Source organism: Wyeomyia smithii, chromosome 3 (assembly GCF_029784165.1).
Source record: "Wyeomyia smithii strain HCP4-BCI-WySm-NY-G18 chromosome 3, ASM2978416v1, whole genome shotgun sequence".
NCBI classification, from domain to species: domain Eukaryota; kingdom Metazoa; phylum Arthropoda; class Insecta; order Diptera; family Culicidae; genus Wyeomyia; species Wyeomyia smithii.
In genome coordinates this window covers 78,493,331-78,521,253 of record NC_073696.1, presented here as the reverse complement: position 1 = coordinate 78,521,253, position 27,923 = coordinate 78,493,331, and the positions used below count along the sequence as shown (strand labels likewise).

Below are 27,923 nucleotides of genomic sequence, written 5' to 3'. Positions count from 1 at the left end.
TCGAATAAAGCACTTATTTCACAGTCATATAACATAAAAAATGTATTATAAATACATAATCCTGATCATTTGTAACCATTTAAAAAATATGTAACCAAAAATTTTTATTTTTATTTTTGTAGGTAGAAAACCTTGTTCTACAATTTTATAGCTCCAATAATTTTAAGTAACTTTGTAGAAAAAAAGTTTTTCTCTAAACCATTGCTATAGAGCTCTAGACCCAAATTTCCCCCTAATTTTGGTTTCTGGGCCATTGTGAATGTTACAGAAAATATTTTTTCTTCTAAGATAGAGCGCTGCAAAGAAATAATCAAAACAAACAGACCCCGTTTGATTTGGGCAACACGCCAGAATTTTTTCTGCTGCCAAAATCGAACCATGCCAATAATGAACAGTTCTTTTTTCATGACTTTTTTGACTTTTTAAATGGTCAAAGACGACCTTAACGGTAGAAATGGCCACCAATGAACTAGTTTTAGTTCCAAGTCGTTTGAGGTGTGGCTTGATGAATCTGGGCTGACGACCTAGCATGCAAACTACAAAAGTAAAACGTGCTCAAATCAAACATAGCTTCAAAATAAAAATATAAAATTACTGTAGTCCTACGTCAACTATGCGGTCGTGTCTTGGATACCACCCTCCTACTATTATTTTTTAATTTGTATATTTTTGTTTGGCCAATTAACCTTTTGTTTGGCGAAATTGATGAGAAATTTTTGATTTCACACAAGCATATTTAGAGGATATTGTAACCTCAAATAAGCCAAACTTATCAATGTAATACTTTATAATCGTTTTTATTTTCAAAATTTGCTAAGTTCATAAAAATCTCAAAATGCATCTCATAATTGATTCAGGATTTGAATCTCATAATTGATTCAGGATTTGAACAAAATAATTTTACTGTGATTACTATTAGAATAACTTTCAGTTATTGTAAAACATGATACAGATAATACCAAATAACTACTTATTCAAATTGAATTGCTAAAAGAATGTTTTGGAGTCCATCATATGAATAAATTGGTCACGACATGCAGCGGAGCAAATATTTAACTTGATTGCAATAAAATTCAAACTATAGGGAATAATAATGAAGAATATTCCTATCAATGATCATTTTTTTTTATTCTTAGCGATTACCTTGCTCCTGTATTCATCCCATCGCTATTATTTGTCGGATTTGCCGTCAAATTTTATTATATTTTCCAAGTAAAACATTCAGCCAATCAACCTAATTGAGATGTAAAAACATTGATTTTGAAAATTCGGAGAAATTTGTCGTTAAAATTAACAAACGAGATTGATGGGATAAATATAGATGTTGAGATGAATATAGGAGCGATTATCCTCTTTGGAGACAAAAAAGTTGATTTTTAATTTATTGAAATAGGGTCAATTAACCTATAGTGGACACCTTCACTATATATTGGACCACCTGACCACCTATATTGGACCACCTGTCACATTAACTCAATTTCATTTAACTTATATCGGAGTTTATAAATATGTGTGATGCAGATTGACTGCGAAAGATGTTTCCCGATGGTACACATTTCTTTAAATGCACATAAATGGGGCATTGGAAACCATGTAATATTCCGTGTGGCATTATATTCACATGCAATGTAAATGAATATATTGTTAATTTGCATGCATATTTATATTCAAAGCTTTAAGCTTATATCACTTAACGTACAAATTTACATGGTTTAAAACGATTCTGTATTGTGCATTATTAACGGTGTGAAATTATATAAGTTTTTTCATTTTATGTGCTAGAAACCGTTATGTGCTTTCATTTGTATTAGTTGTAAATTTCATTTTTTGTACTGTGTAGTTTTTTTTAAAAATCCCTCGAATTTTCGCATAAATTGAGTTAATCTGGCAGGTGATCCACTATAGGAAAGGGGTCCACTATAGGCTAATTTATCCTATATTTCCTTGTGAATTTCCTACCGTGCTCTGGTGAACTAAAATAATAATAATGGATGAGTATGTTTACATGATAAAATGGTAAAACTAATACGAAATTTTACTGACATTTGCCAAAATCGATGGGAATGATACGTCGAAAATATTTAGATTGAATTTAAATTCACTTAGTTAATTTTGCTTACGCGAAATAAAGGAAAGAAACTCTTACAAGTAGACCGCAACAAAGTTGTGATCGATTTTAAGTTGATTAGGCCTGTCAAAATATGAGAACTGTTCGATCTTTGAAAGCGAACCAAATGCCAAAGGAGATAGCTCAAGCCAATTCTGCATCATAACACTGCGCCACCACAGACGGCAAAGAGCGTCATAATTAATTATAAATACTTAACTAGGTATTTAGACCACGAATACCTCACAGGCTAGATAAATCTTATTGAAAAAAAAAGTACTAAAAGACAAAGTCGTTAAGTTGAAAATATATAACTAATATCAATTTATGTTCTCCGTACACTTTAATTTGTACGAATGAAAATAATTGGTTTCAACCTGAAAATTTCATTGATTTTTTTATTTTGAAATAGGGTAGGTATGCAAAATCAATATCAGTTATCATTCAGCACCATTCATGTATTGGTGTTGCTATTAAATTTGAGAAAACTGCACAATTGCTTAAATTTCACTTTGATAATTGATCTGACATCATTTGATCACCTCTCGATGTTCATTTTTTCATAATTGCCAAATCGCGAATGATTGCCTTTTGACCACATAAAGATTTGCCAGTGCAAAGAATGTTAAAGACTTGTCTGCGAAACAAATAATATTTTCGCAACACAAGATACATCATTTCTGGCCAAGGCCAGGTCGTTATCATACAGTCCATGTTGTGAAGTGCTTCTGCAAGAGCAAGTGTACACACAATCAAGTGCTGGCAATAGTTTTTAAACGAAATTTGATTGATTTAAAAGCCTTTTCGTGAGAATTTCTTCAATTTCGTTCATCGCTGATTAGAAATCAATTTTCCAATTATTGTCCAGCACGTCAATCTCAAATGACATTGCCGAAATCGATCGTTACGTGCCACTGTTCTGATTTCTTCACTAGGTTACTAGGTTCAGCCAAAATGTATATATAGGTATTTGTTTACGAACAGCACTCCAATAGCACCAACAGTGACTGCATAATCGCACTTTTTTACACTATCCGCTTCTTAATTGCTTCGCTTGATTAACCACGAAAGTAAAACCGCCGATAAATTCGATTGCTACATGGTTCCATTTCGTTCCCCTCTTGCTCTCTCTCTCTCTTTTTCAGTGATCCCGCAGACGTGCCGCTACAAGGGCCGTAAGTTCGAGTGTGGCCTGTCGATCTCATGCGTGCTGGGCGGGGGCAAACCGATCGATCTCTGCTCCGGCGGAATGATTTGGTCCTGCTGCATCGATCGCGATCTCCAGCCGGACGCAGATCCCGAGCAAGGCGCTGTCCACAATGCCAGTGAGTATGGATTGTTCATGTGATGATGACAACCGGCAGCAGGTCTTGTTGTCATGCTTGGGTCCTATCTAGCGACTGTTAGTGCGCTGGAAGGTCAAACGAAAAGGGTTGATGAGAATGGGTCAGGTGGGAGTAAAAACAAAAAAGCAAGCGATTGTTTTAGTTTGATGATGCACCGGGAAACCTACTGATAAGCACCGCGTTGAAATATAATTTTCAAAAGCATGCTGATGCTTTTTCAAATTTTGCATTTTGGATAATCTAACCCAAAATCAATTTTCATTCAGATTTCATTCCTCCAACATTATTTTTATTATTTATTATTCCATTCAATTTTTAATTTGTAGGTAGGTACGTAAAAAGTATTAGCCATTTGGTATTATTTATTACTTGAAAGTTCAATCAATTAATTTAAATGATAAGTTTTTCTGCTTTTTTTCTTTCTCTCTTTTTCTAGTTATGATGAAATTCCCTAGAAACATAGAATATTATTTTAGTTAGAATATTTCAGTACATGCCATTTATGACATAAATAGGCCTGTGTTCCAGACCGTGGGCGCTGTGTAGCCTAAAGGTTACCAAAAAAATCGAACTAGATAGTTCAATACTGCATAACTTTTAACCTATTATCTGATAATGTTCTACAGTTATGTGCTTCCAAAAACTTCCAAAAATCTGTTTAACCGTATTGAACTTTAATTTTGGTATAATTTTAATAGGATTTGTAGTTTTAAAGTATAGTTCTTACGACAATGCATTTTTTAATACATACACCATTTTAATAATTTGTTCGGGTAATTTTGAAGGAGAGTTTGAATTAACAAAAAACTGCCACCTTGTCTGAATATAATGTATGAAAAATTGCAGGTATGCTGCAAAACAGCTCAGAATCGATTAATGTCTTTTACTGAATTGCTAATCATATACAATTAAGAACATATCTGTGGCTAGAAAACCAATACAAAGCAGCTAAGAGCTCATTAATCCTAAGTGCCTAGAACTAGCGATAACCATCAACCGAGAGCACAGTTAAAATTAATTTAAAATCACTCTCACATAATAATCAACATTCCACTGTCTAATTCCCACCGATACGAAAGCAGTGGCATGACTGGTGATAATAATTACCAACTTCATCTGTTGCAAAATGCAGCCCAGGGTCATGGTTCGTTTCCGGCATAGTGCTGCTGACGTACCAGCCGCCAACTGTAAGGAAAAATTCGCTCCAGTGCACAAGTCGGCCCGCGAGAGCGGAAGTTCCACACGCGCGTTGCGCCGTAGTGCTGCGCTGTTACACACGATGTGGCGCAAAAATGAGGCAACCAGACAAAGAAAGTACCAAGAGGCACTAGACTCACGCAATAATGCAAAATGATGAGGCAATCATGATGTTGTCAAATTATTGACATTAACCGGTTCAATGCAGCGTTGCCTGCGCTGAACGAAAGGGAAAATTTCGGCAACAGGCCGACAGCAATTTTCCCTTTTCAATGCACAGCGCGTTCGTCGCTTTATGTGGTTGAAATGGGGTGTCCCGCCTAACTGCGAACTGGGTTGAATATTTGTTTCGACGGCTGCGCGAATTCCGACGCAAAATAAAAAAGCCTACAACTGTTTAAAGGCCCTAGGCTGTCTACCTGTCCAAAGCATCGCTACATCGCAAAGGGGAAAGAATATCTACAGGGAGCCAGACTAGGCAACTTGGACATGACGATAGTTGCTCTCGCATTTGTTGACGATTAAGAAGATTGTGATGATGGCAGTTATTATTTTCGCTTCAGCTAGCGTTGCGTCATACAAAACAAGCATTAATTGAGGGTATGTAATCTCTCACGCATTAAAGTAAATTAGGGCGATTCGAGTACTTGCTTTGGTACGCTCGTAAGTCCTTTGCGTGTAAAGAGCTTTTTTCGGCACGTTTAGACTGCATCTTTTAATTTTAAATTTAGTGTGAAGATTTATGTAACTAAACGTAACAACTGAATAAGCTAGTGAGTACTAAGCTCCGTGATTGGTTTGATCATTGACTAATCTTAGTAAGACCACAGTTTACTAGGTAAGGGCCATACTTCAAAACAACACGACGTTTGTTTCAGTTCGACATCAATGTCATTGTTATAATATTTGGCAATATGCATAACTCAACGCACGCCCCAGTTAGCAGTGCATGCCACTGGTTGCCGTTGGGGCGGCATCAAAATTATTTATACTTTCCGTTATTGCATAATTCGCTCATTCGCACATTCTGATATCCAGCTGTCAAAATAAACGGCCGGTAAACTGCGGTTCACGGAGCAGCATAACCTTGCGCAAACTCTGTTATGATGGATGCATCTCTGATATCTTGTTTATTGCTGACAGCTCCATCAACAAGTGTCAAAACGGATGCTTTACTAGCTCGGTGATCAGCGCATCTTTGCTTCGTTTGGTTAGACGGATGTCGGTTTAGTGCTTCGACTAAAAATGATTTTGCAATCAACACAGTAACTACAGTCGAAGAGGTAATTCGATAAGGTCTTATTTCGTAACCATTTCGCGAAAGTTTGAAACACGTGCGAGAAAATTTATTAGTCGAAACTGATTTGGCAACGTTACTGATATTTGAAAAGTAATTGTTTTCACATGTCGCCATTAACCGATTAGCATTCTCTCCTGCACAAACAGAAACACATAATAGGTGAACCATGCTGCGTGTCTTGTGGTTTGAACATTTATCATAATAGCCAAATAAATAAATCAGGAGGTCAAAAAAATGAATCGTTTTTTACTACTGAATAAATCGTAGGCATAATTATTAAATCAATGTAAAAATCGTAGCATTATAATTGATATGTCATTAGTGAATGTGCTGATACCTATTATAAAAGAAACTATCTTCTGATGATGATTTTCTATCGTGTCAAAATCTGCGTAAAAATATTGTGTTATCATAAAATTAAAGCAAAAAATTTCAAAATTATGCGTAAAAATACACATTAATAAAAACAAACGGTGAAAAAAGTTGATCATATTAATGTATCCATATATATATACACACAGTAAGTATAAAACAGCGACAATTGAAAAAATTGCGTAAAAAACCTTGTCAATTGAAATATTCGCACAAAATCCCAACATCAATCCAAAAATAGCATATAATAAAAAAGTGTATACTAATTTAAAAGTTTGCTTGGGGTTTCTACCCGAGACGACGCAATTTAGGATCTGTTCTTAGCTAAATTACTTTTTTGAATTATCATAAAGTTATTTAGCAATAATTGACAGAGTCGAGCATATTTTGAATGGAAACTGCAATCATGTACGATTGCAGTTTCCACTCGATCAACAGCGCAGTTTAGGCGATTTCAAGTAATATTCCATTTCACTACTGTGTTTTTGGTTAAAATTTGAAAGGAAACAATCAAATTGCAAACTAGGAGGGAACCAGCCGCTTTAAGGTCCTTAAATTGTCATTACCTTCCTGACTAGAGTGATTTATGATTTGTTTTCGGTGATTTTTGCCGATTTGTACTCTTGTGAAATAGAGTCCGAGTTTACGAGCCATTTGAATGCAGGCAAAGAGCTTATGAGCGGCGGCGATGAAAAAATATGTACGGAGTATTAAATTTAAAACGAAGCTGTCAGTTCAACCTCGATCGAAAACAGCATCGTCTTCTCGAAACGCGGCCGACAAGCGCGCAAATATCAACCGGGATAAGTGGAAATAGTTGCATCCAGGTTTGCTCATTCGTAATTGGATTCATTTACCTTACTGCTATTTTACAGTCATTTGGGATGGCAACTCATCCAACGTTCGGAACAAAACTGAAGGATTCTGCGTTCCTCGTAACGTAGTAAATCTGAATAATTTAAGTTTTTCTAACGAAGATGTTTCAAAAGCCACAGAAAAACTGAAACCTTCTTCTTCAGCTGGGCCTGACGGTATTCCAGCCATTGTTTTGAAAAGATGTTAGTGTTCCGCTAAGACTGATTTTTAATAAATCGTTATTGCAAGGGGTATTTCCTGATTGCTGGAAAAAGTCGGCTGTTTCATCCCGTAAATTCAAGCCATATATTTCAACAGTGCAACATGGATTTACCCAGGTAGATCGACCACGACTAGCTTACTAAAGTTTACGTCGCACTGTATCAAAAACATAGCGAACGGGACGCAAGCGGATACCATCTATACAGATCTGAAAGCAGCGTTTGATCGTGTTGATCACAATATTCTGTTGGCTAAAATCGAACACCTTGGTGCATCACACCATTTTACTAAGTGGTTAAAATTGTATCTCGTAGACCGCACACTGTACAACAAATTAGGCAACACCGAGTCAGATAGCTTCGTCAACCTGTCGGGAGTTCCTCAAGGAAGCAACCTTGTACCATTGCTTTTTATTCTTTTTTTTTTTTCAACGATGTTTGTTACGTCAATCCATTTGGCTGTAAACTAATTTATGCTGATAATCTAAAACTGTTTCGCATCATTCGATCCATAGCTGACTGCAAAGAACCGACTCTAAGACAACTCTAAGATCACATCCTTGGCGTGATCCTGCCCAATTACCACCTTATGCTAATCAATGCCGTCTACTTGCCATTGACACACTAGCAAAAAGAAGAAACGTGTCCAGGGCTGTATTCGTGGGAAAACTACTAAGTGGTGAAATTAACGCTCCAAACATTTTGTCTGAAATCAATGTGAATGTACCCTATCGAAACCTAACATCACGAAACTTTCTGCGTCTCCCATTCCATCGTACAGAATATGGCTAAAACGAACCTATCAGGGCGATATGTGACGACTTCAACAATGTATTTCACTTATTTTACTTCAACGTATCTAGTGAGACTTTTTAAAATAGACCTAAGCGAATGTTGTAATTTGTTAGCCTTAGGGTAAAATTGTGTCTTAACAAGTTAAGTGATTTTATGTGTCATATTTTACAAAAGTATATTTGATTGTTGTTAGACTTAGTTTGAAAAATGTTAATGTTCAATCAAAAGATGGTGGGGTTTTTACGCGCATTTGAGCGTTTCGTAAGAATTTGCGTAGAAAAGATCGCACCATCAACCTCGATGGATCCAGATCAATTCTTTTCCACTAACACTTATTCCTTCCTTTGATACTTGTGGACGATGCAGAGGATTCCTCGGTCTCTAGTAGAAACAAGTATTAAACTAACACTCCCGATATCCCTTCCTCTATTGATCTGCATTGGGCGTGGCCAGCTACGTAATTGACCAGTGAAAAGGAAGATTACCAGGAGTTGTACACTGAAAATGGTTTGCTACTCCTAGGCACCATTTTGACGGTTCTTTGTGCAATTTCTGCTGACTCTGGTCAATCGCGGCAACACACGGGCGATCAAATATGCTATGCTATGCTATGCATTTGAACGTTTCGTAAGTAATTTCTGGAATGGCCCTTTCCCCACCCAACCCACTTCATTAAGACCAAATAGGTCAGATGATAGGAATAAATAAATACAAATACTAATGCAAATATAACAACACTGTCAAAAACCACATTGACAATGAGAAATGAATCCAAGATAAAACTTATTACGTCATACGGAACTTGGAGGATCTAAGTTAAAATTTTGAAGCCATTCTATGACAAGCAAATCAGGTTGTTGAAAACCTTTGATCCTCTGATGGAGCGCATATAAAGTTTTGATGACTGCAATAAAGCTGGGCCAACTAGTCATGACACATCTGTTGTTAGTAGATTATTATAACTACGCGGTCGACATTGAAGATTTTTTGTTTTGGTTGTATCCAGCACTACAAAACTTCAATATAACGACGCATTTAATTTGCATAGAGAAGGCGTCTTGACGCCGTGTGCGCATATAAGAGTTTGAACGCACTGAAAATCTTTAAAAAAAAACCAAACCGAATTGCAAACATAAAAAGAATTGCATGTATTGATGGGATTGGTATTCCTAGTTTTGACCTTTCCATCGACAGCAAATACTTACATCACAGAAGGCAGTCTCAGAGCAATATCTATTGCAAGGGCTTTCTGGCTACTTTAATAAATCGAATCATCGGATCAAAAGAATTGGCGTCACAGTTCTGCTACTGCGCTATTTTCAATACTACATGCACAGTCACTATCAGACAATTTTGGAGTAATGTGGGAGTTCTAACTGTTTAAAAAGAGTTTTGCTCTAAACATCTCAACAGAAACGTCGAGGGGTAAAAAACGAGGTTCATTTTTTTTCTTCGTCTATAGTTTATTTGACACGGCACAAATACAATTCAATGTTTAACGGCGCCAATTATATCTGGTAGCTTACTTTCTAAAGTATCTTAATAACTAAAAGCAAATTTTTTATCCTCGCTGCCGACTACGAGCTGAAACTAAATTTAACTTAAAGCTAGAATATTTTGCATTAAAAGCACAGGTTTGCTGTTTGATGATTTTTATTGCCATAGGTAAGCAGCATATTAAATTTGTTCCGCTGCTGGGCCAAGATATTACGGTCTGGCATATTGGGTTGTTTCCATCGGGCCTTGAGAGTATCGTGCGGGTCTGAATGCTGTTTCCGGATCCGGGGTCTTAACGTGTTCTTGTCGTTTGGTTGGATGTAGGCGGAAGGGAATAGGATTAAACTAGGGCGTGGAAGGATTTCAGGAAAACGTATATAAGGGACATGTAGGATAGGTCACGGCTCGCCAAGACATCACGAACAGGAACAGCCGGCTGCCTACCTTCGGCCTGCAGGGAAGCTATTAATCTAGACCTGGCGTCACGGTGTACAGGGCATGACCAAACAACGTGCTCTATGTCGTGATAACCTTGATCACAGGCACAGATACCACTCTCCCCGAGCCCAACACGACGGAGATGCGCGTCAAATCTATAGTGATTGGACATGAGCCGGGACATCACGCAAATGAAATCCCGACCTACATCCAGCCCCTTGAACCACGGGTTCGTCGATACCTTGGGGATTATGGAATGTAACCACCTTCCCAGTTCCCCCTCGGTCCAAGAATGTTGCCAACTGATGATCGTATTCTGACGTACAAATGCGAAAAATTAATTAAAGGCAATTGGTCTTTCACAAATATCACCGTTTGTTGCGCCCACCTTAGCCAAAGAGTCCGCTTTCTCATTACCCGGTATCGAGCAGTGAGAAGGGACCCACGCTAAGGTAATCTGAGTAGATTTTTCGGATGAAGCACTCAGAAGTTCCCGTATTTTCCCCAGGAAATACGGAGAGTGCCTAACATCGGAGAGCCTCAATGGAACTAAGACTGTCCGTAAAGATGAAATAATCGTCCGTGGGCATTTTTTCGATAATCCCTAGGGTGTACTGAATTGCAGCCAATTCTGCGACGTAAACAGAAGCAGGATTATCGAGCTTATGGGAGACGGTTAAATTGTTATTGAAGATACCGAAGCCAGTGGACCCATCAAGAAGTGATCCGTCAGTGTAGTACATATTGTCGCAGTTAATGTTTCGATATTTATTGGAAAAAATTTTAGGGATCTGCTGCACGCGTAAATGGTCCGGGATTCCACGAGTTTCTTCTATCATGGATGTATCGAAAAACAAAGTAGAATCAGAAGTATTTGATAAGTCGACACGATTTGGAATATTCGAAGAAGGGTTAATATTTTGGGACATGTGATTGAAATACAATGTCATAAAACGGGTTTGAGAATTAAGTTCGATTAACCTTTCAAAATTTTCAATCACGGGACGGTTCAAGACCTCACATTTGATTAGAATACGAGAAGACAGGCTCCAGGAGCGGTTTTTCAATGGTAGTACTCCAGCTAAGATCTCCAAACTCATCGTATGGGTCGATTGCATGCAACCCAAGGCGATACGCAAACAACGATACTGTTTTCGCTCCAGTTTGATTAAATGTGTGTTTGCTGCGGAGCGGAAGCAGAAACACCCGTACTCAATAACAGACAGTATCGTTGTTTGGTAAAGCCTTATAAGGTCTCCTGGGTGGGCACCCCACCATTGTCCGGTTATTGTACGAAGAAAATTCACTCTTTGTTGACATTTTTTCATCAGATACCTCACGTGACAACCCCAGGTGCCTTTAGAGTCGAACCAGACACCAAGATATTTGTGTACCAAAACCTGAGAAATCGTTTTACCCATTAATTGTGTTTGAAGCTGAGCAGGTTCATGCTTCCTAGAAAAAACTACTATCTCAGTCTTCTCCGGAGAGAATTCGATACCTAGCTGTAAAGCCCAAGCAGACAAATTGTCCAAGGTATCTTGCAATGGTCCTTGCAAATCGGCAGCTTTGGCTCCTGTAACAGAGATTACACTGTCGTCTGCAAGTTGTCTTATCGTGCATGAATTTGCCAGACATTCGTCGATGTCATTTACATAAAAGTTGTAAAGAAGGGGGCTTAAACATGAGCCCTGGGGAAGACCCATGTAGCTAATGCGAAAAGTTGCCACATCGCCGTGCGTAAAATGCATGTGCTTTTCGGATAACAAATTGTGCAAAAAATTGTTCAAAGTTGGAGAAAATCCTTGTCGGTGAAGTTTACCCGAAAGAATGTCAATAGAAACGGAATCAAAAGCCCCCTTAATGTCCAAGAACGCAGACGCCATTTGTTCTTTGCGAGCATACGCCAGCTGAATATCTGTTGAAAGCAACGCAAGACAATCATTCGTCCCTTTGGCACGGCGGAAGCCAAATTGAGTATCTGATAGTAGACCATTTGATTCGACCCGATGGTCTAACCGACGGAGTATCATTTTTTCCATCAATTTCCGGATACAGGATAGCATTGCAATCGGCCTATAAGAGTTGTGATCAGAAGCTGGTTTCCCTGGTTTTTGGATGGCGATCACCTTCACTTGCCTCCAATCCTGCGGTACAATATTTTGCTCCAGGAACTTATTGAACAAGTTCAACAAGCGCCTCTTAGCATTGCCGGGTAGATTCTTCAACAAGTTGAATTTGATTCTATCTAACCCAGGCGCGTTATTGTTACAGGACAGGAGGGCAACTGAAAATTCTGCCATCGTAAGAGGTGATTCTATCGCGTCGTGGCCCGGAGACACATCGCGAACAATGTTTTGCTCAGGAACAGAGTCCGGACATACTTTCCTGGCAAAACCAAATATCCACCGACTTGAAGACTCCTCGCTTTCGTTGACCGTTACGCGATTCCGCATTCTTCGGGCTGTGTTCCAAAGAGTGCTCATCGATGTCTCCCTCGACGTCTCGTTCACGAACCGACGCCAATATCCGCGTTTCTTTGCTTTAGCCAAACTTTTAAACTTGGTATCAAGCTCCGAATACCGTAAATAGTCGCCAGGTATACCTCCCTTCTGGAAGGCCAAAAACGCGTCGGATCTTTGCGTGTAGACATCGGAGCACTCTTGGTCCCACCACGGAGTGGGAGGCCGTTCTTTGATCGTTACGCCGGGATATTTCTTCGTTTGGGCTTGCAACGCGGCGTCGAGAATCAAGCCCGCGAGGAGGTTGTATTCTTCAAGTGGTGGATGATGTTGAATCGACTCGACCGCTTTTGAAATCATTTCCTCGTATAACTTCCAATCGACATTCCGTGTGAGGTCATACGGAATGTCAGTTGGTCGCATGCGAGTTGACCCGTTAGTAATTGAAATAACAATAGGCAAATGGTCGCTACCGTGAGGATCGAGGATTACCTTCCATGTGCAATCCAACCGTAGCGACGTCGAACATAAGGATAGATCCGAAGCGCTTGGGTGCGCTGGAGGTTTCGGGATACGTGTCATTTCACCGTTGTTTAAAATAGTCATGTCGAAGTCATCGCAAAGATTATAGATTAAAGAGGAGCGGTTATCATTGTAAGGGGAACCCCAAGCCACACCATGAGAGTTGAAGTCTCCCAAAATCAAACGTGGCGAGGGAAGAAGTTCTATTAAATCAAAGAGCAGCCGTTGCCCAACCTGTGCTCTGGGAGGAATATATATTGAGGCAATACAAAGCTCTTTACCTTGTATTGTCATTTGACATGCGACAACTTCGATGCCTGGAATCGAGGGGAGGTTAATACGATAGAAAAAATAGCACTTTTTAATCCCTAAAAGTACTCCTCCATATGGGGTGTCTCGATCAAGGCGAATAATATTAAAATCATGGAAGTTGAGATCAATATTTGAAGTAAGCCAAGTTTCACAAAGGGAAAATGCATCGCATTTGTTTTTATTTATCAAAACTTTAAACGAATCAATTTTTGGTAAAATACTTCTACAATTCCACTGTAAGACAGAGATAGAATCCTTCGTATACGCAGATGAATTAGGCATCGAAGGATACAATCGCTGCAAGGAGGGGCCATTGGGCAGTCAACTGCTTCAAAAATGATCTAACTGTTGGGAGGAATGCTGTAAGAAAAATTTTAATTGGATCGGGTACATTGAAATTTTCAAAAATCCAGTCCACAATGTCAGAAAATTTCACTAATCCAGAGTTTGTTTCATCAACTGGGAGTGCAAAAGGAACAACTGGGGTTTTAGATGTTCCTGGCAGTGCTGGGAACTCCTTCTGGGACTTAAACTTTGCAAGCCCAGGAGGAGTTTGCTTCGGTTTTCCGCAGCACTGTTTGGTTTGTTCGTACTTTTCATTACACTTTGGGAAATCTTAGGACCTTAACGGGGAAGTTTAGGAGAAGAAACATTTTTCCTCTTCCTAGACTCCTCAGGATTGGCATAAGATGTTCCCGCTGATTAATCGTCAGAATCGGTTTCATCAGAGGACAACAGATCAAAGGGGTTCGATGTTATGGTAGAAGTGGTCACGGTCTTCTTCAGCATCTCAGCATAAGAACGCTTTGAACGCTCCTTAAGTGACCGCTTGATTTTATCTCTGCGCTGCATGTACACCGGGCATGTGGAGAGCTCATGCTGGTTTTTCCCACAGTGAATACATTTTTCAGCATTAACACTGCAAGAATCTTCCGCATGAGTCTCCCCACACTTGCTACATCGTGCCTTATTGCAGCAGTAGGCGGCTGTGTGGCCTAACTGCTTGCAATTGGTGCAATTCATAACACGGGGTACATACAATCGCACAGGCAGACGAACCCGGTCGATCGAGACGTGGCTAGGGAGTGCAGATCCGGCAAACGTAACGCGAAACGAGTCTGACGGAGTGTAAACTTTTTTACCGCCGACGAGAGACATGGACCGCAATTGCTTACGATCCAAAATCTTCGCCTGTGTTTCGGTATTTTTGAAGCAACCGGTTGCGCTTTTCAGGATACACTCGACAGACAGACTCGAATCGGTTATGACACCGTCGATCTCCACGTCTCGTGCGGGTATGTAAACGCGATACTCGCGTGTGAAGAGCTCAGAGCAAGCGATAGCATTGGCCTGTGCCAGATCACTGACCACGACACGGAGCTTGTTAGGTCGGACCTTGGAAATTTCGGTCACGGCCTTGTACCCCTTCGTCAGGTCTTTAGAAATTTGCAGTATGTTTAATCGCTTTGAATTCCTGCCTTTGGACGAAAATAAACAGTATAGCTGCCCTGTTGAGATCCGTCCGGGTAAAGCCTGGGGCGAGGGGGGACTGGAGAATTAACAGGGGAGGGGGTAACAGAAGGGTCAGGGTCAGGGGGGTTCGGGGATGGTGGCACGGGAGGCGAGGAATCTATATCCATCGCGCTAAATGTAGCGCACTAGCGCACTAGCGCCGACAAGAACACGTACCTATTTACTTCTTCCTTCCAGCAGTGGTTGTCCGATCGTTCGAAGCTGCACCCAAAGCAGCCAGCAGCACCAGTACAGCAGCATCAATACAGCCACCAGCAGTGAGCCGGGTGTGAGATCACTCAGCACAGCGACACGACTCGACTGTCAACTGATGGCCTTGAATTAGAAAGATCTATTCACTGTGCACAGATCAAAACTGCAGCTGGTATTTTGCACCAATACAGCCAAAGTTGCGAGCCGGGTACAGAACGTAGCGACACAACTCACAATCTAGTTGGCCTTTAGCGCGAAAAATACACTCTTTTGTTTGGCTATTCGTACACACGGACCGGATTGTAATAGAACGACCACTTTGCACGTCCGTTTCTGTCGAGTGTTCGACGCGACGAGACTTACCGAATGGAAAATGACCCCAGAATGTACTGCGAGTGCACAGTCATTCTGTAAAGTGTCTTGAGAAGTTTTCTAGTCCCCTCTAGATCCCGAAACTAAAAAATCTAACGTTGCTCTTTGTGTGTTCGAATATGTATTACACTTTTCTTTCAAAATGTACTGCATGCATTCATTTCTCACTCTTACATTACTCTAATAAGTATACTTTCAGGGCACACATGATTACAATATGCGACTAAATTTACAGAAACATAGTTCAAGCATCAAAAAAGATTTTATCGAAATAAAGCAAATACATAAAGTGTTGGCGAATTTCAGCTTGAACTGTCTTTATTTATTAAATTCATAAAGTGTAAAGATTCTACATGGAATTAAAAGACCAAAATCAACTCTTATAAACTAAATATCGAGAAAAATTTCCGTGAAATTTTCCTATTGAGCTTCAAACGTAAATATAAAATTTACTTGTCCGCAAATACGTATTTCGACTACGACACATAGTCCTCCTCAGTGCATATGTGGAGTGGTCCAGTCCATCATTAAAGTGGGGGTAGAACAATGCAGTATCGTCAGAAAAAGGTTTTTATATTCCTTTTGGTTTCAAACTTCCAATGTCGTTGATGAATGTAAAATAAAACAGTGAAGGATCGATGTTGCTTACTTGAGGAACTCAGTTGTTAATTGGACGTAAAGTGCTGTGAACCCAACAGCAATTTTGTTAATTCACACCTTGTTAAGCTGCTACTCTAATTCCGATTCCGATTTGTTAGATAGCTTCTTATCTTATAAATTATTGTTAACTCCTCTTACTCAGTTCTGCTCAAGAGTTTTCAGTAGAATTCAGTTGTTTGAGGAGTCAACTGTACTTTTAGGTTGAGAATAAAGCCAATCAATGGTTTTTCTTTGGCTCCTATTTTTAGAAGTTATCAGTAGAAGGGAGTTCCACTTCAAATATGCATAGACGAATTTCAATCTTAAAATACGAGTTTTCATCCGATTGCCACCAAATCTCACGGGAGTAGTAAGAAACAATAGGAGGTTAATTTGGGATCATTCATTCATTTCATTTCACCTGTATAACCGAATGCTCGAACCTTTGCTTTAAACCCAGCCATAAGATTCTGCACGACTTCAGAATCGGCCGTTTTCAGTGTCCTCTTCATTTCTTTGACATTATTCACAACTTAAGATTGTCAAACCGACTCCGTTCGCCTTGTACCACTCTACCACCCCCTTGAAGTAGTGGCAAGATGCCTAATCCGACCAGAAGAGCGTCGGACCATCGTAAGCCTTGAGGAAAAGAAGGAGCCGCTTCTGAAAGCACTTTTCCAGATACACTTGCCCATTCATAGAGCTATCGATGACACTTTCCGCACGTTTAAATGACTTGCCAAATCAGAAACTTCATGCAAATTTTGAGACTTTACGTACCCTGAGGTCCTCGGGAACATCAAACTTATCCTTTGCCGTCATGTACAGGTTCCAGGAATCTGCTCGAAGTCCGCCTTGATATACGTCTCATCATAAATCACGCAACGGTGTGGCTTGGTCAACTTTTGATCGTACCGCTTTCGCGCACTACTTTTTGCGGTCGTTTTTTGCTTCTCTTCTCGATTTGGGGACTGGTGGACCATGAACGAACGTGTTCGTCTGCACCAAGCTCAGGAAAAAGACTGGAGAGCGACACTATACTGACGACTTTTCTCTCTTTTCACTCCAACAGCCTCATGAATAAGCTATTCATGAAAGCTCACATACAGCTACAACTTACACAAGGCAACGAAACTGCCTTGTGTTGCGCACGACAGCTTTTTCTTGCGCATGTATTTTGTTCGTTCGGACATGATAGCCTAGTTTGCGGGGATGTCCTGTTGCTGTTGACAGCCTGCTGATCGGCTGCGGCTGTCATCGACTCGCATTTTTTCGTTTCTCGACTACTTTGTGATAAGGTCGTATGTCTAAACGTAAACAAAACGAGTGAGAGATGATTTGTGCTTGTGAAGTACAAGAAATATAACTCTCACTAGTTTTGTTGACGTTTAGACATACGACCTTATCACAAAGTAGTCGTGGTTTCTCCTTTTTCACAGGCCGGTGGAATATTGAATACAAAGCAAACCGTTTCGATTGTTGAAATTATTCCCCACGTGAGAGAAAACGTGCTTCGCATCATCTCGCTTCCATTCTTTCATCGGCCTTACTGTCGTGAATCATAATCACCTGACATCCCGCTCGGATTCGTGCTGAAGGATGTCAGAAGATTATAGGCCGTCATTTGCGACAGCTTGGAAGAACCAACATTTATAAGGAGATGAAAAATAACAGCCCGTTTGGAGTTGCATGTGTGCTGTCGTCAGTTGCTGTCGGGCTGTTTACCGGACGTGTGGGGAGCAGAGAGAGCTGTGCAATACAATGAGAGCCGAATTGGTTGAAAATTTGCTGTCATTGTCTTGCAGTCATTTTCATAACCCTGCTAATGGCATCGTTTAATTCGCCGCAAATGTTAAGATAAGTTGTTAAAGCATCACGATTTTTATGAGTTTTGTATTTTTTATGTGCTTTTTGTTTTTTGTTTTTTAAGTTTTTAATTTGTCTATTGTACCAGATTGGTTATTTGGAATTCCCAACTTGGGAAGCCATGTTCGATCATAATCTGCCATAACTCATTTCTCTTAACTGAAGCGTACGCTGCCCTGAAGTCTATGAACAGATGGTGCGTCTGCAAGTTAAATTCTCGAAATTTATCGAGGATTTGTCGCAAGGTAAACATTTGGTCCGTCGTGGAGCGTTCCCCTCGAAAACCGCATTGGTACTCGCCAACAAAGGTCTCCTGCAACGGCCTCAGTCTGTTCCACATGGATGCGGGAGAGAATTTTGTACACGGTATTGAGAAGAGTTATACCCCGATAATTGCTACAGTCCAGGCGATGACCTTTTTTTATATCGGGCATATGAGACCCTCCAACCAGTCCATGATGCAGCATAGGTCTTTCGTGCAGACTCTGTAAGAAAGACGCACTCACGTGCAGCTTTTTCGCTACCTCTACCGCGACGTTTGGATTGCGTTTAAAGGCAGTAACCACGCGCTCGTGATCGTTTCCGTTGAGTTAAGCGCTCTTCCGTCCGGATATTGGTCTTCGATCCACAGTCAGACGTTCTTTGGAACGTTTTATTATACCGAACACCATCGCGATTCCTAGCTTTATCCCGATGTCCCGGTGCGACAGATACTGATTTTCAAAGTACTTGTGCAAAACTGCTGCTCTTTCGACGACATTTTTAATACTTTTGCGCACCTGATGAAATCAACTGACAGGATGTTAAAAACACACATCAAACTATTTGTACGCAAAATATTTAATTATACCCAGTTTATCAAAAGTTAAAGTAATATCAGTGTGTGCAGATTTGAAGTGAAACACACTTTATTGCCCAATATCAATCGTCGCGTCATATGTGGATTCGACAGCGAACACCCCGAAAAAAAATTTACGATGTATTTTGCGGTGAGAGCAGTAAACGGACAATGTTTTTTATTGTAACCATAAAAACATGGTATTTTTACTGTGAGCATGCAAACGTTTTTTATCATCACCATGTTTCAACAACGTTTTTCGTTGTTGAATCTACCACCGTAACTTCTAAATGTATGGAAAAAATGCCTGGAAAAATGCTGTTAAGACACATAACAATCCCCCCTTTTCATGGTAAAAATGACAAAAACAATGTTTTTTATTGTTCTGGACAATGGTCTTTGATGTAAAATTGATGTATTTACAATGAGAAACGTAGTTAAATTATGGCATAACTATTAGGGTGGTGAATCGTTATAAGGAAAAAACGAAATTTGATAGCAGAAAGCCAGAACCAAGTTTTTTTTTTGTTCTATTTGGGGCCCCAAACAATCCTGAATTTATTGGAAGTCGATTGGTTTTGTCTCCGCTTGGCGCATTGCATTTTAAATTCATATGGAGATTTGTATGGAAAAACCAACTTTTTTGCATTTTGCATTCAAGATCTCAAAATGGCTCAAATCATAGGTTTCATGACTTCATATGGTTGGTTTTTTGATGCTTAACAACTTGGCCGAAGACACTAAAGAGCTAGGGTGTGCCAAAAAAATACTAGAGCTGTTCAAAGTTGAGTATGTCGAAATTTATGTTGCAAATCATTTTTTCTGCCAACACTGCCAGTGTACCGGCGTCAGTCCGATTTCCATCTGACGTTATCTCTGAAACACGTTGTAGATTCCATTTACGCCTAGAATATTGACCAAAATTTGTTTGCTTGGTCCAGCTGAGTGTATAAACTCGTTACGACAGGATACTTCTGATGGGAATCCAACTGACGCCGGTACATTGGTAATGTTGGCAGAAAACAAGATTTAAATCGACATATTCAACTTTGAACAGCTATAGCTCTTCTTGGGGACATTCTAGCTCTTCAGTGTCTTCTGCAAAGCTGTTAGGCATCTAAAATACTATACTTTAACATAATGTAGTGCATTATTAGGGCATTATTGAGCTCTCTAGACAGGTAAATGCAAAAAAGTAGGTTTTACCATACGAATTTTCTTACAAATTTGAAATGCAATGCGCCAAGCGGAGACAAAACCAATCGACTTCAAGTAAGTTTGGGGTTGTATGGGACCTTAAAAGGAACCAAAAAACTTGGTTCTGGAAAATCGATCATTTTTTCCCACCCTAATAACTATGTACCATAACAGCAACTTTTAAGTTTTTTTTGCTGTTATTTTTTTCGGGATGGGTTTAAATATAACGTAGTTTTTATCAACAATGGGAATGTTATATGTCATAATGTTCTTCCTGTTCTATATTCATCCGTATTTTGGCTGTAGTTGATAGTTAAGAACATGATCTCATTCGATGCTTGTCCGTAACGATTATTTTATCGCAATAATTTAATTATCGTATCGTATTAAATAGTCAATCAACACTAACAAATTTATGTTATTTAGCTCATTTCATCCGATATCAAATATAAAAAGAACCAAATATTTCAGTCTCGTAAAATTATATTGCAATTTTTTCCTACACATTAATTATGAACAGTACAATTACAATGGCTGGCAATGTGTGCGTTTTCAAATCACAAGCTAACATTCAAACCCATACTTCACCCCACCATCTAGGCGACATAATCAATCTGTTTGACTTCTATCCGTCGTCATCATCCTCGTCATCATCGTCATCTTCATCCTCCGCGCCATATGCCGCACCGCAATCCGGTGGCCACCTAAATCGTCCCCCGCAGACAACTCCATCGCAAGCGGCACTATTTTCCAACTCAGCCAGCAACTACAATTCGAAGCCATCCTCTTATCACCATCTCTATCCGGTGACCACCAGCACCGTTCCTCCGGAGTGGGGATACGAGAGCAATCACTTGGGAAACGGGTTGAACACGCCATTTGGCGGGCATCACCATCGGCCAGCGAATCATTTCACCGGAGGAACATTGCACGCTGAATCCGAACATGGCCCAACAGCCAGTGCCATCTACAGTGACCGACCGTTTAGCTTCGGCTCGAGACCGACCACGGTCGGTTCCGGTGGTAGTTCAATGGGACAGAGACCGTCTTCGATCTACAGCTACCAGCCAGGTTCCAACCAGCAAGAAGACGATGGATATGGAATCGAGAATGGTATTTGCCAATCAAGACGTTACTTCTTTCTGGTAGACCCTGTAGAAAACTCTGTTTCTCAGAGGACCTGCTTTTCTGCATACTTTTACTCTTTCTACGATGCACAAAACTTTCTGTTTCTGCAGCCAAACCAGGCTTCTAGTGCTCACTGTAGTTCACAGGTCCATGACACCAATACCAATTGAGCACCAGCTTAACTACAGCACTGTCGCATTTTCAAACCTTCACCTATTTTCAAATCGTAGATTAACTGTTCAATGCATGATTTGATCATTTTATGTTGAATAGATTAACCAACACTTTTCCCTCTGCTGTTTCTTAGGTTGCGGTGAGCTGTACACAAGAACGAATCGGATCGTGGGTGGTCACTCGACGGGCTTCGGAACGCATCCCTGGCAGGCAGCTCTGATCAAAACTGGATTTCTCACGAAGAAACTAAGTTGTGGCGGTGCTCTAATCTCCAATCGATGGGTCGTCACAGCCGCTCACTGCGTTGCAACGTACAATTTTAATATTCCATTATAAATCCGGTTTTACCTAATGAATAATTCGTTACTTTTAGAACACCAAACAGCAACCTGAAGGTACGACTAGGCGAGTGGGATGTCCGGGACCAAGACGAACGCCTAAACCACGAAGAGTATAACATCGAAAGAAAGGAAGTGCATCCCAGTTATTCACCAAGCGATTTTCGGAACGATCTTGCTCTGGTAAGCTGTTTAATCTCTTCTGTTTCCTTTTGAGATTGAGTATGTTGTTACTTTGTTAAAATTTCTAGGTTAAATTAGACCGCAAAGTGGTCTTCCGGCAGCACATACTTCCAGTTTGCCTACCGCCGAAACATACAAAACTGGTCGGCAAGATGGCTACCGTTGCCGGCTGGGGTCGAACCCGGCACGGCCAGAGTACAGTTCCTTCGGTTTTGCAGGTACCTTTTGTTTCAAGTTACAATTATTCTTCGATCACGAATTTAAATTTCCCCTTTTGTTATTCTTTTTGTAGGAAGTTGACGTCGAAGTAATACCAAACGATCGCTGCCAACGCTGGTTTCGCGCTGCAGGCCGGCGGGAAACTATCCACGAAGTGTTCCTTTGTGCCGGCTATAAGGAGGGCGGACGCGACAGCTGTCAGGGTGACTCGGGTGGACCGTTAACTCTAACCCTGGAGGGAAGGAAAACATTGATCGGACTGGTGTCCTGGGGTATCGGCTGCGGACGAGAGCATCTGCCCGGTGTTTATACCAACATTCAGAAGTTCGTGCCTTGGATCGACAAAGTTTTGGGAAAGGAGTTCGCCTAGAGAGTAACGGCCATTCGACAGCCGCGAGGACGTCGGTGTCATTACCTGTGTGTAAATAGTCAACTAAAAAGGAGATAAAGTACTATCAAAAAGTTCTACAGTTAAGATTAGGGTGATTAGATTTACGCTGTAGTTTGGATTTATCATTTACTGAGATGTAAATTGTTAGGTAAACGCTGTTATTGAAGCGCAACATTTCTTTTTGTATCATTGATTTTAGTGTTGAAGAAGGCATACGATAGTATTTCGGTTCACTAGAGCTGCACTCCGAGCGATAGTAATTTATTAGTAACTTATTTTATTTAGGTTGCTGGGTCTGGTCTAGTTAGGCTAGACTTGTGCTGACTTTTACCATTTATAAAGTTTCTACATTGAGAAAGTTGAACCTACAGAATAAACAATATAAATCACATGGAACACATGTTTTTTCCGAAATTTCCAGAAAAACAGCGTTGCATAGTTGGATTCAGCAGCCGGAGATTCACCATCCTATTCCTCTTCCGTTAATTGAAAGAAAAAGTTTTTTAATTTCAATATGCGTAATAATAAGAATGATAAAGCTGCAATGTTTTCCAGAAAAAAAATCTTTTTAGTCTTACTCGATTTTCTAGTGCCGTTTACATTAGTCACCAATCACGCCTCAAACTCAACTGATAATCACCAAAGCATCTGGTTAGCTTGGACTAATTTTCAGAATGACGCGTGACTTTAGGTACCTACGTATGTTGTCTGATTGCATTATATTGCTCGCTTGTTCGTTCATTTCAATAACTCAAATAAGGGAGAACTCAATTACACGCTTTTTGCGTAGTTGTTATCAAGGTTTTGGCGAGTGACTGGAAAATATATTACTCTTATAATTATGATTTAGGCCATTTCTCAATGTCTTGTTATTTTTCGTCGATCATTCATCAGAAGTAATTTTTCCTCGATGAATAAAGACTGACTGAATAAGTTAAAATCGCTTTTAATAATTTTAATAAATGTTAATGAATCAACGAGAAAATAATAAATCTTCGATAAACACCTGCTATAGCTACCCACACACGTGCTATAAAATCCTTTTATAAGCGACTAATATTTGCCACCACCCGCTTTCTGCTGCTCCAGAAAAAAAGCCTCCGCTTTGCCGGTCAACGCACGAATGAGAAATTCAATTCGATGGCGTGCGTATGATACAGGTAGAGTTTTGGAACGTAAATGAAGGGATAAAATGTTCGAATGGTACCTTATATAGCAAGGCTTCGTCAGTTATATGGAAAGAGGAAGGAGTTCAGTAGAATAGGGAATGGTAAGGAAAGTAAAAAAGCATCGGAAACAGAAAGCGACCTCGAGTAAAACAACAACAACAATAACAACAAATCGTTTACAAAGTCAGATCGGTTGGATCCGTTAGTGTCGGCTGTGTACTAATTGGTTACTCGGTATGATTTTGACAATCGATGTTATTTACCTGTTTTTGATAGTGTATTTCAAACAATGGGTTGTTTTTGTTACATGAATTTGATCGTAAAAGAATTTCTGATCGGTTGATGCAAAAACCTCGATGTTTTGAAAATAAATGACTGATATATAAGCGCTCAAAACCTGACCATTTTCCTGCTTTTCTCTGGTTGTACTACTAGATGTTCAAATTCAGGCGCCTGACTTCGATATAGACGTTAGCCCAACGTAAAAAAACTGGCAAGAAAAAGCAAACAGTTAGACAGACAGTTCTAACTTGTACTAGTTAGTTAGTTAGTCAACGAATGAATTAAAAAAGATGTAAAAAAAGGAAAAAAGGAGTTGAGAAGAGCTTTCGAATTGCAGTATAAAAATAAAACAGCATAAATAAATATGTTTGGTGCGCAACTAAGTTCTCGCTATTTAACAATAGATGGCGTGCATGGCCCGGAAGTGAATGAAATGATTACCATGTAATTCTCCGAAGCTTTGCATATTGGATAAGTTCATGTTTGAGCAGAAATTTCAACATAGATCTATAAATTTTTAAATAAAAATTAAAAGAATAAGGTGAATTATGGTAATTTATACCACTTACAGGACCTGGATGAATATGATTCCTTGGAACTTTTCACATATAATAAGTTCGCTTTTGAACAGTACTTTGAGCGGCGTGTGTTGTAATACTATGAGTAAGTCGAAACAAGGATTCCGTCGCCTTACAGGCGACAGCTTCAATATCGACGAAGAGGGTCAAAAACTGAAAATAACTCAAATTAATTTATGCACAATATCGATGGTGTATACACAGACTTGAAAGCTGCATTTGAAAAAATTGATCATCGAAGATTATTCAAAAAACTCGCTAGAATGGGTGTCTCCGACGACGACCTGATTGAATGGTTGCAATCATACCTAAGTGGAAGAAGCCTTAGTGTCAAACGTGGATCCTGCACATCCCGACGATTCACAAACACCTCCGGCGTTCCTCAAGGGAGTAATCTTGGACCGCTCCTTTTCGTTTTGTTTATAAATGATGTCGCAGCCCGTCTTGGAAGAGGATGAAAGCTGTTCTATGCTGACGATCTAATGATTTTTATGGTCATTGACAAATTTTCTGACTGCCAAAATCTGCAAGAACTGTTGGATATTTTTGAGGATTGTGGACAAAAAACCTAATGACGATTAGTGTCCAGAAATGTGCTGTAATTTCGTTTCATCGTTGTAGTAATCCCATAAAAACTACTTATACAATCGGACGTACACCTCTAGCTCGTGTCAAATAAATTACATACCGTGGGGTACTACTTGATGATAAATTGACTTTTGGGCCGCATCGAGCCAATATTATTGACCGTGCAAGTCGTCAGCTAGGATTTCTTTTGAAGGTGTCTAAAGATTTCATTAATATCCATTGCCTAATATCGATATATTCGGCGTTAGTAAGATCGATTGTGGAGTCGTCAGCTGTAGTGTGGGCGCTATACCAGATAACTCGGATTGATAGAATTGAGAGACTGCAGAAGCGTTTTGTCCGCTTCGCACTTCGTAGACTTCCTTGGACAGACAGGCTGAACCTTCCTCCTTATGAACACCGTTGTAATTTATTAAGAATTGCTTCTTCAGAACGTAGAAGAAAAATTCAGCAGGCGATGGTTGCTGCTAAAGTTATTCTTGGTAAAATCGACCGCCCGGCTCTTCTTAGCAAGTTTTCTCTGAATGCACCTGGTCGAATTCAACGCAGATCACTGGATGAAATGTTTATAACGCCGTTCCATCGCTCTGTCTTGGATACTTTGAACCAATCTCCAGAATAATCCGTACCTTCAACAAAACTAGTCAACTGTTTGATTTTGGATGTACCTCGGATATTCATAAACAGAAATTGCTATCCGCTAGACTCTTTAAATATCTGTTAAGTATAAGTAATCTTTTTTTTTATTCATGAAGACTATATTTTGTCAGATGAATTAAAATTAATAATAATACTAATAATAATTTTTCAACTTCACGCACCTATTGAATTTATCCTATGAACACTTGGGGACCTATATACAAGTCTGCTTTCGCTCGGATAAATCATTTTACTAGAGGATGGTGCACCGGACAGTCACATCTTAGCAGCAATCTCCGATCAACAAATCCGATTTTAAATAAGACAACAAACTGTGCTTATTAGCACAACCAAATACAAAATTGAAATTTGTTAGGTGGTTATACTAGTTCTGGTTCTGGTTCTGGTTCTGGTTCTGGATCTGGTTCTGATTCTCTCGATTTTTGAATGATTCTAAAACAAGAAACTTGCGTTCCTCATAATTTAAAGCCGACTTTGGACGTCAACTGCTCCAGCGGCAAAAGACCCGATCAGAAGAGCATTATTAAAAAATTTCAAAATTCTATCAACGCGAGATACAAATAACATCAGAAGAAAGTTCTGTTTTATTTAAAAATTAGCGATAAATTAGTTGCGAACTTAATAGAAACAACGACAAACAGTAAGGGGCCGTTCCTAAACCACATAGTCATAAAGGGGGGTTGGGGGGTTTGTCAAAAGACCACGAAAGACCACGCACGAGGGTGGGGGTTTAACGAAATAACCACGTGGTCTTTTTTTCCTGGCTTATAATTTCTTGTTGCCACCAAGTCAAAAAAGAAGCTTTTGCATTTTAGAAATATAGAATGTACTGACAGTTTAATAATAAAAATGTAAAAAAATTAATCGAATTTTTGGCACTTGACAAATAAAAAGTCCACGTGGTTTGGGAACGGCCCCTAAGACAGAAAAAAGTAATGAAAAATAGTGATGAAATAATACAAAATCACTAGTCATACAGAAACCAACAGAAATAAAACAAAGCAGTAAAAAGACAAAAAATAGGTATAACAGAAAGCAAAGCGCAAAGCCAAAACCATGACAAAAAAAGAAAAAAAAAATAGAGAAGCGAAATAAAAAACAAATACTACAAGGTATACAGCCCTAGGGTTGTATGATATGGTGACGTGGGACTAAACACTGTTATTAGAAGGACTTTTAGTTACAAAGGTTACAGAATCTGCAGACAACAACAATTTGTTTGTTCTGTGTTTTAAGCATTTTTTTTTATACGCATAAAAAATTTTCTTTTTGGAAATATATTGAACAACACTCGAAAGAACTTCGATTACACTTAACGATATTGTGTAGTGTTTTTTTTTTTTTTTGTGCGAACAACATTTATTTTACAAAGTACAAGCGTGTCGTTGTTATTGTAGAAGCACCAAGAATTTCTCGCAATGCGTCTGAATCAGAATTAACTCTATTTCCTCATAAACCAAATCCAACAATACCTACGTTATCATGACACATGATTTTGTCTTATTTAACTCTGATCAAATTAAATTTATTACATAAATCTTATTATGGAAATAATTTCGAAGCCGTTACATAGGTTCACTCATAGGAAAACATAAGAAGATATGTTGAACAAAATTATCAACAAGTTCCAGCGAAAAATCATAACAATCGACAATTATAAGTTCAAAATGATTAATTTCTGTTTTTTGTTTGACAAGTTTTTTTCATTTGCTAACAATTACATTCACTATATTACGAAGACAGCTCATATACGTTAGAATATTATTTATTAAGTTGAGTTCAAAAACATATCAACTAACCATGTTGAAATGTGTAACAAAGATTCTTAATAGACCCTAGTGAATCGACAAAATATTCAGAAGCATTCGCTGGCTCTTAAGCTTCTATAAATTTGTGTTTTCACAAATCTACTCTTTCGATCACGATCATTTAGTGAATATCGAAGATAAAATGCAAAAAAAAATCTTATGACCGTTGCAAAAATGCTCAATTCTTGTTGAGTAGTTTATGTTTTTTAAAGGTAACCATATTCATGAGATAAACTTTTAATAACTATAAATGCAGCAGCATTGCAGTTTTTCCTTGATTTCACGGAAATAGAAGTCGTGTACCACTGCAGACGACGAGAGACCAGCGGCTCCAAATAATATGT

At 39.3% G+C, this 27,923-nt stretch overlaps 1 protein-coding gene across 17 annotated transcripts in view; it reads left to right on the top strand.

Annotated features, from left to right (window-relative positions):
* LOC129730236 (serine proteinase stubble) overlaps positions 1-22,859 on the top strand; it is a 77,275-nt gene extending 54,416 nt beyond the window's left edge. For 14 of the 17 annotated variants that reach the window (XM_055689406.1, XM_055689403.1, XM_055689407.1 and 11 more), the window contains 6 exons: positions 3,253-3,432; positions 20,662-21,174; positions 21,497-21,674; positions 21,737-21,884; positions 21,953-22,102; positions 22,177-22,859. In XM_055689406.1, the coding sequence (XP_055545381.1) occupies positions 3,253-3,432; positions 20,662-21,174; positions 21,497-21,674; positions 21,737-21,884; positions 21,953-22,102; positions 22,177-22,473 (1,466 nt within the window). In that variant the 3' untranslated portion in view covers positions 22,474-22,859. The remainder of the gene's footprint in view (positions 1-3,252; positions 3,433-20,661; positions 21,175-21,496; positions 21,675-21,736; positions 21,885-21,952; positions 22,103-22,176) is intronic. The other 3 variants (XM_055689411.1, XM_055689410.1, XM_055689412.1) reach the window with 2 other exon arrangements.
* Positions 22,860-27,923: the final 5,064 nt, after the last annotated feature.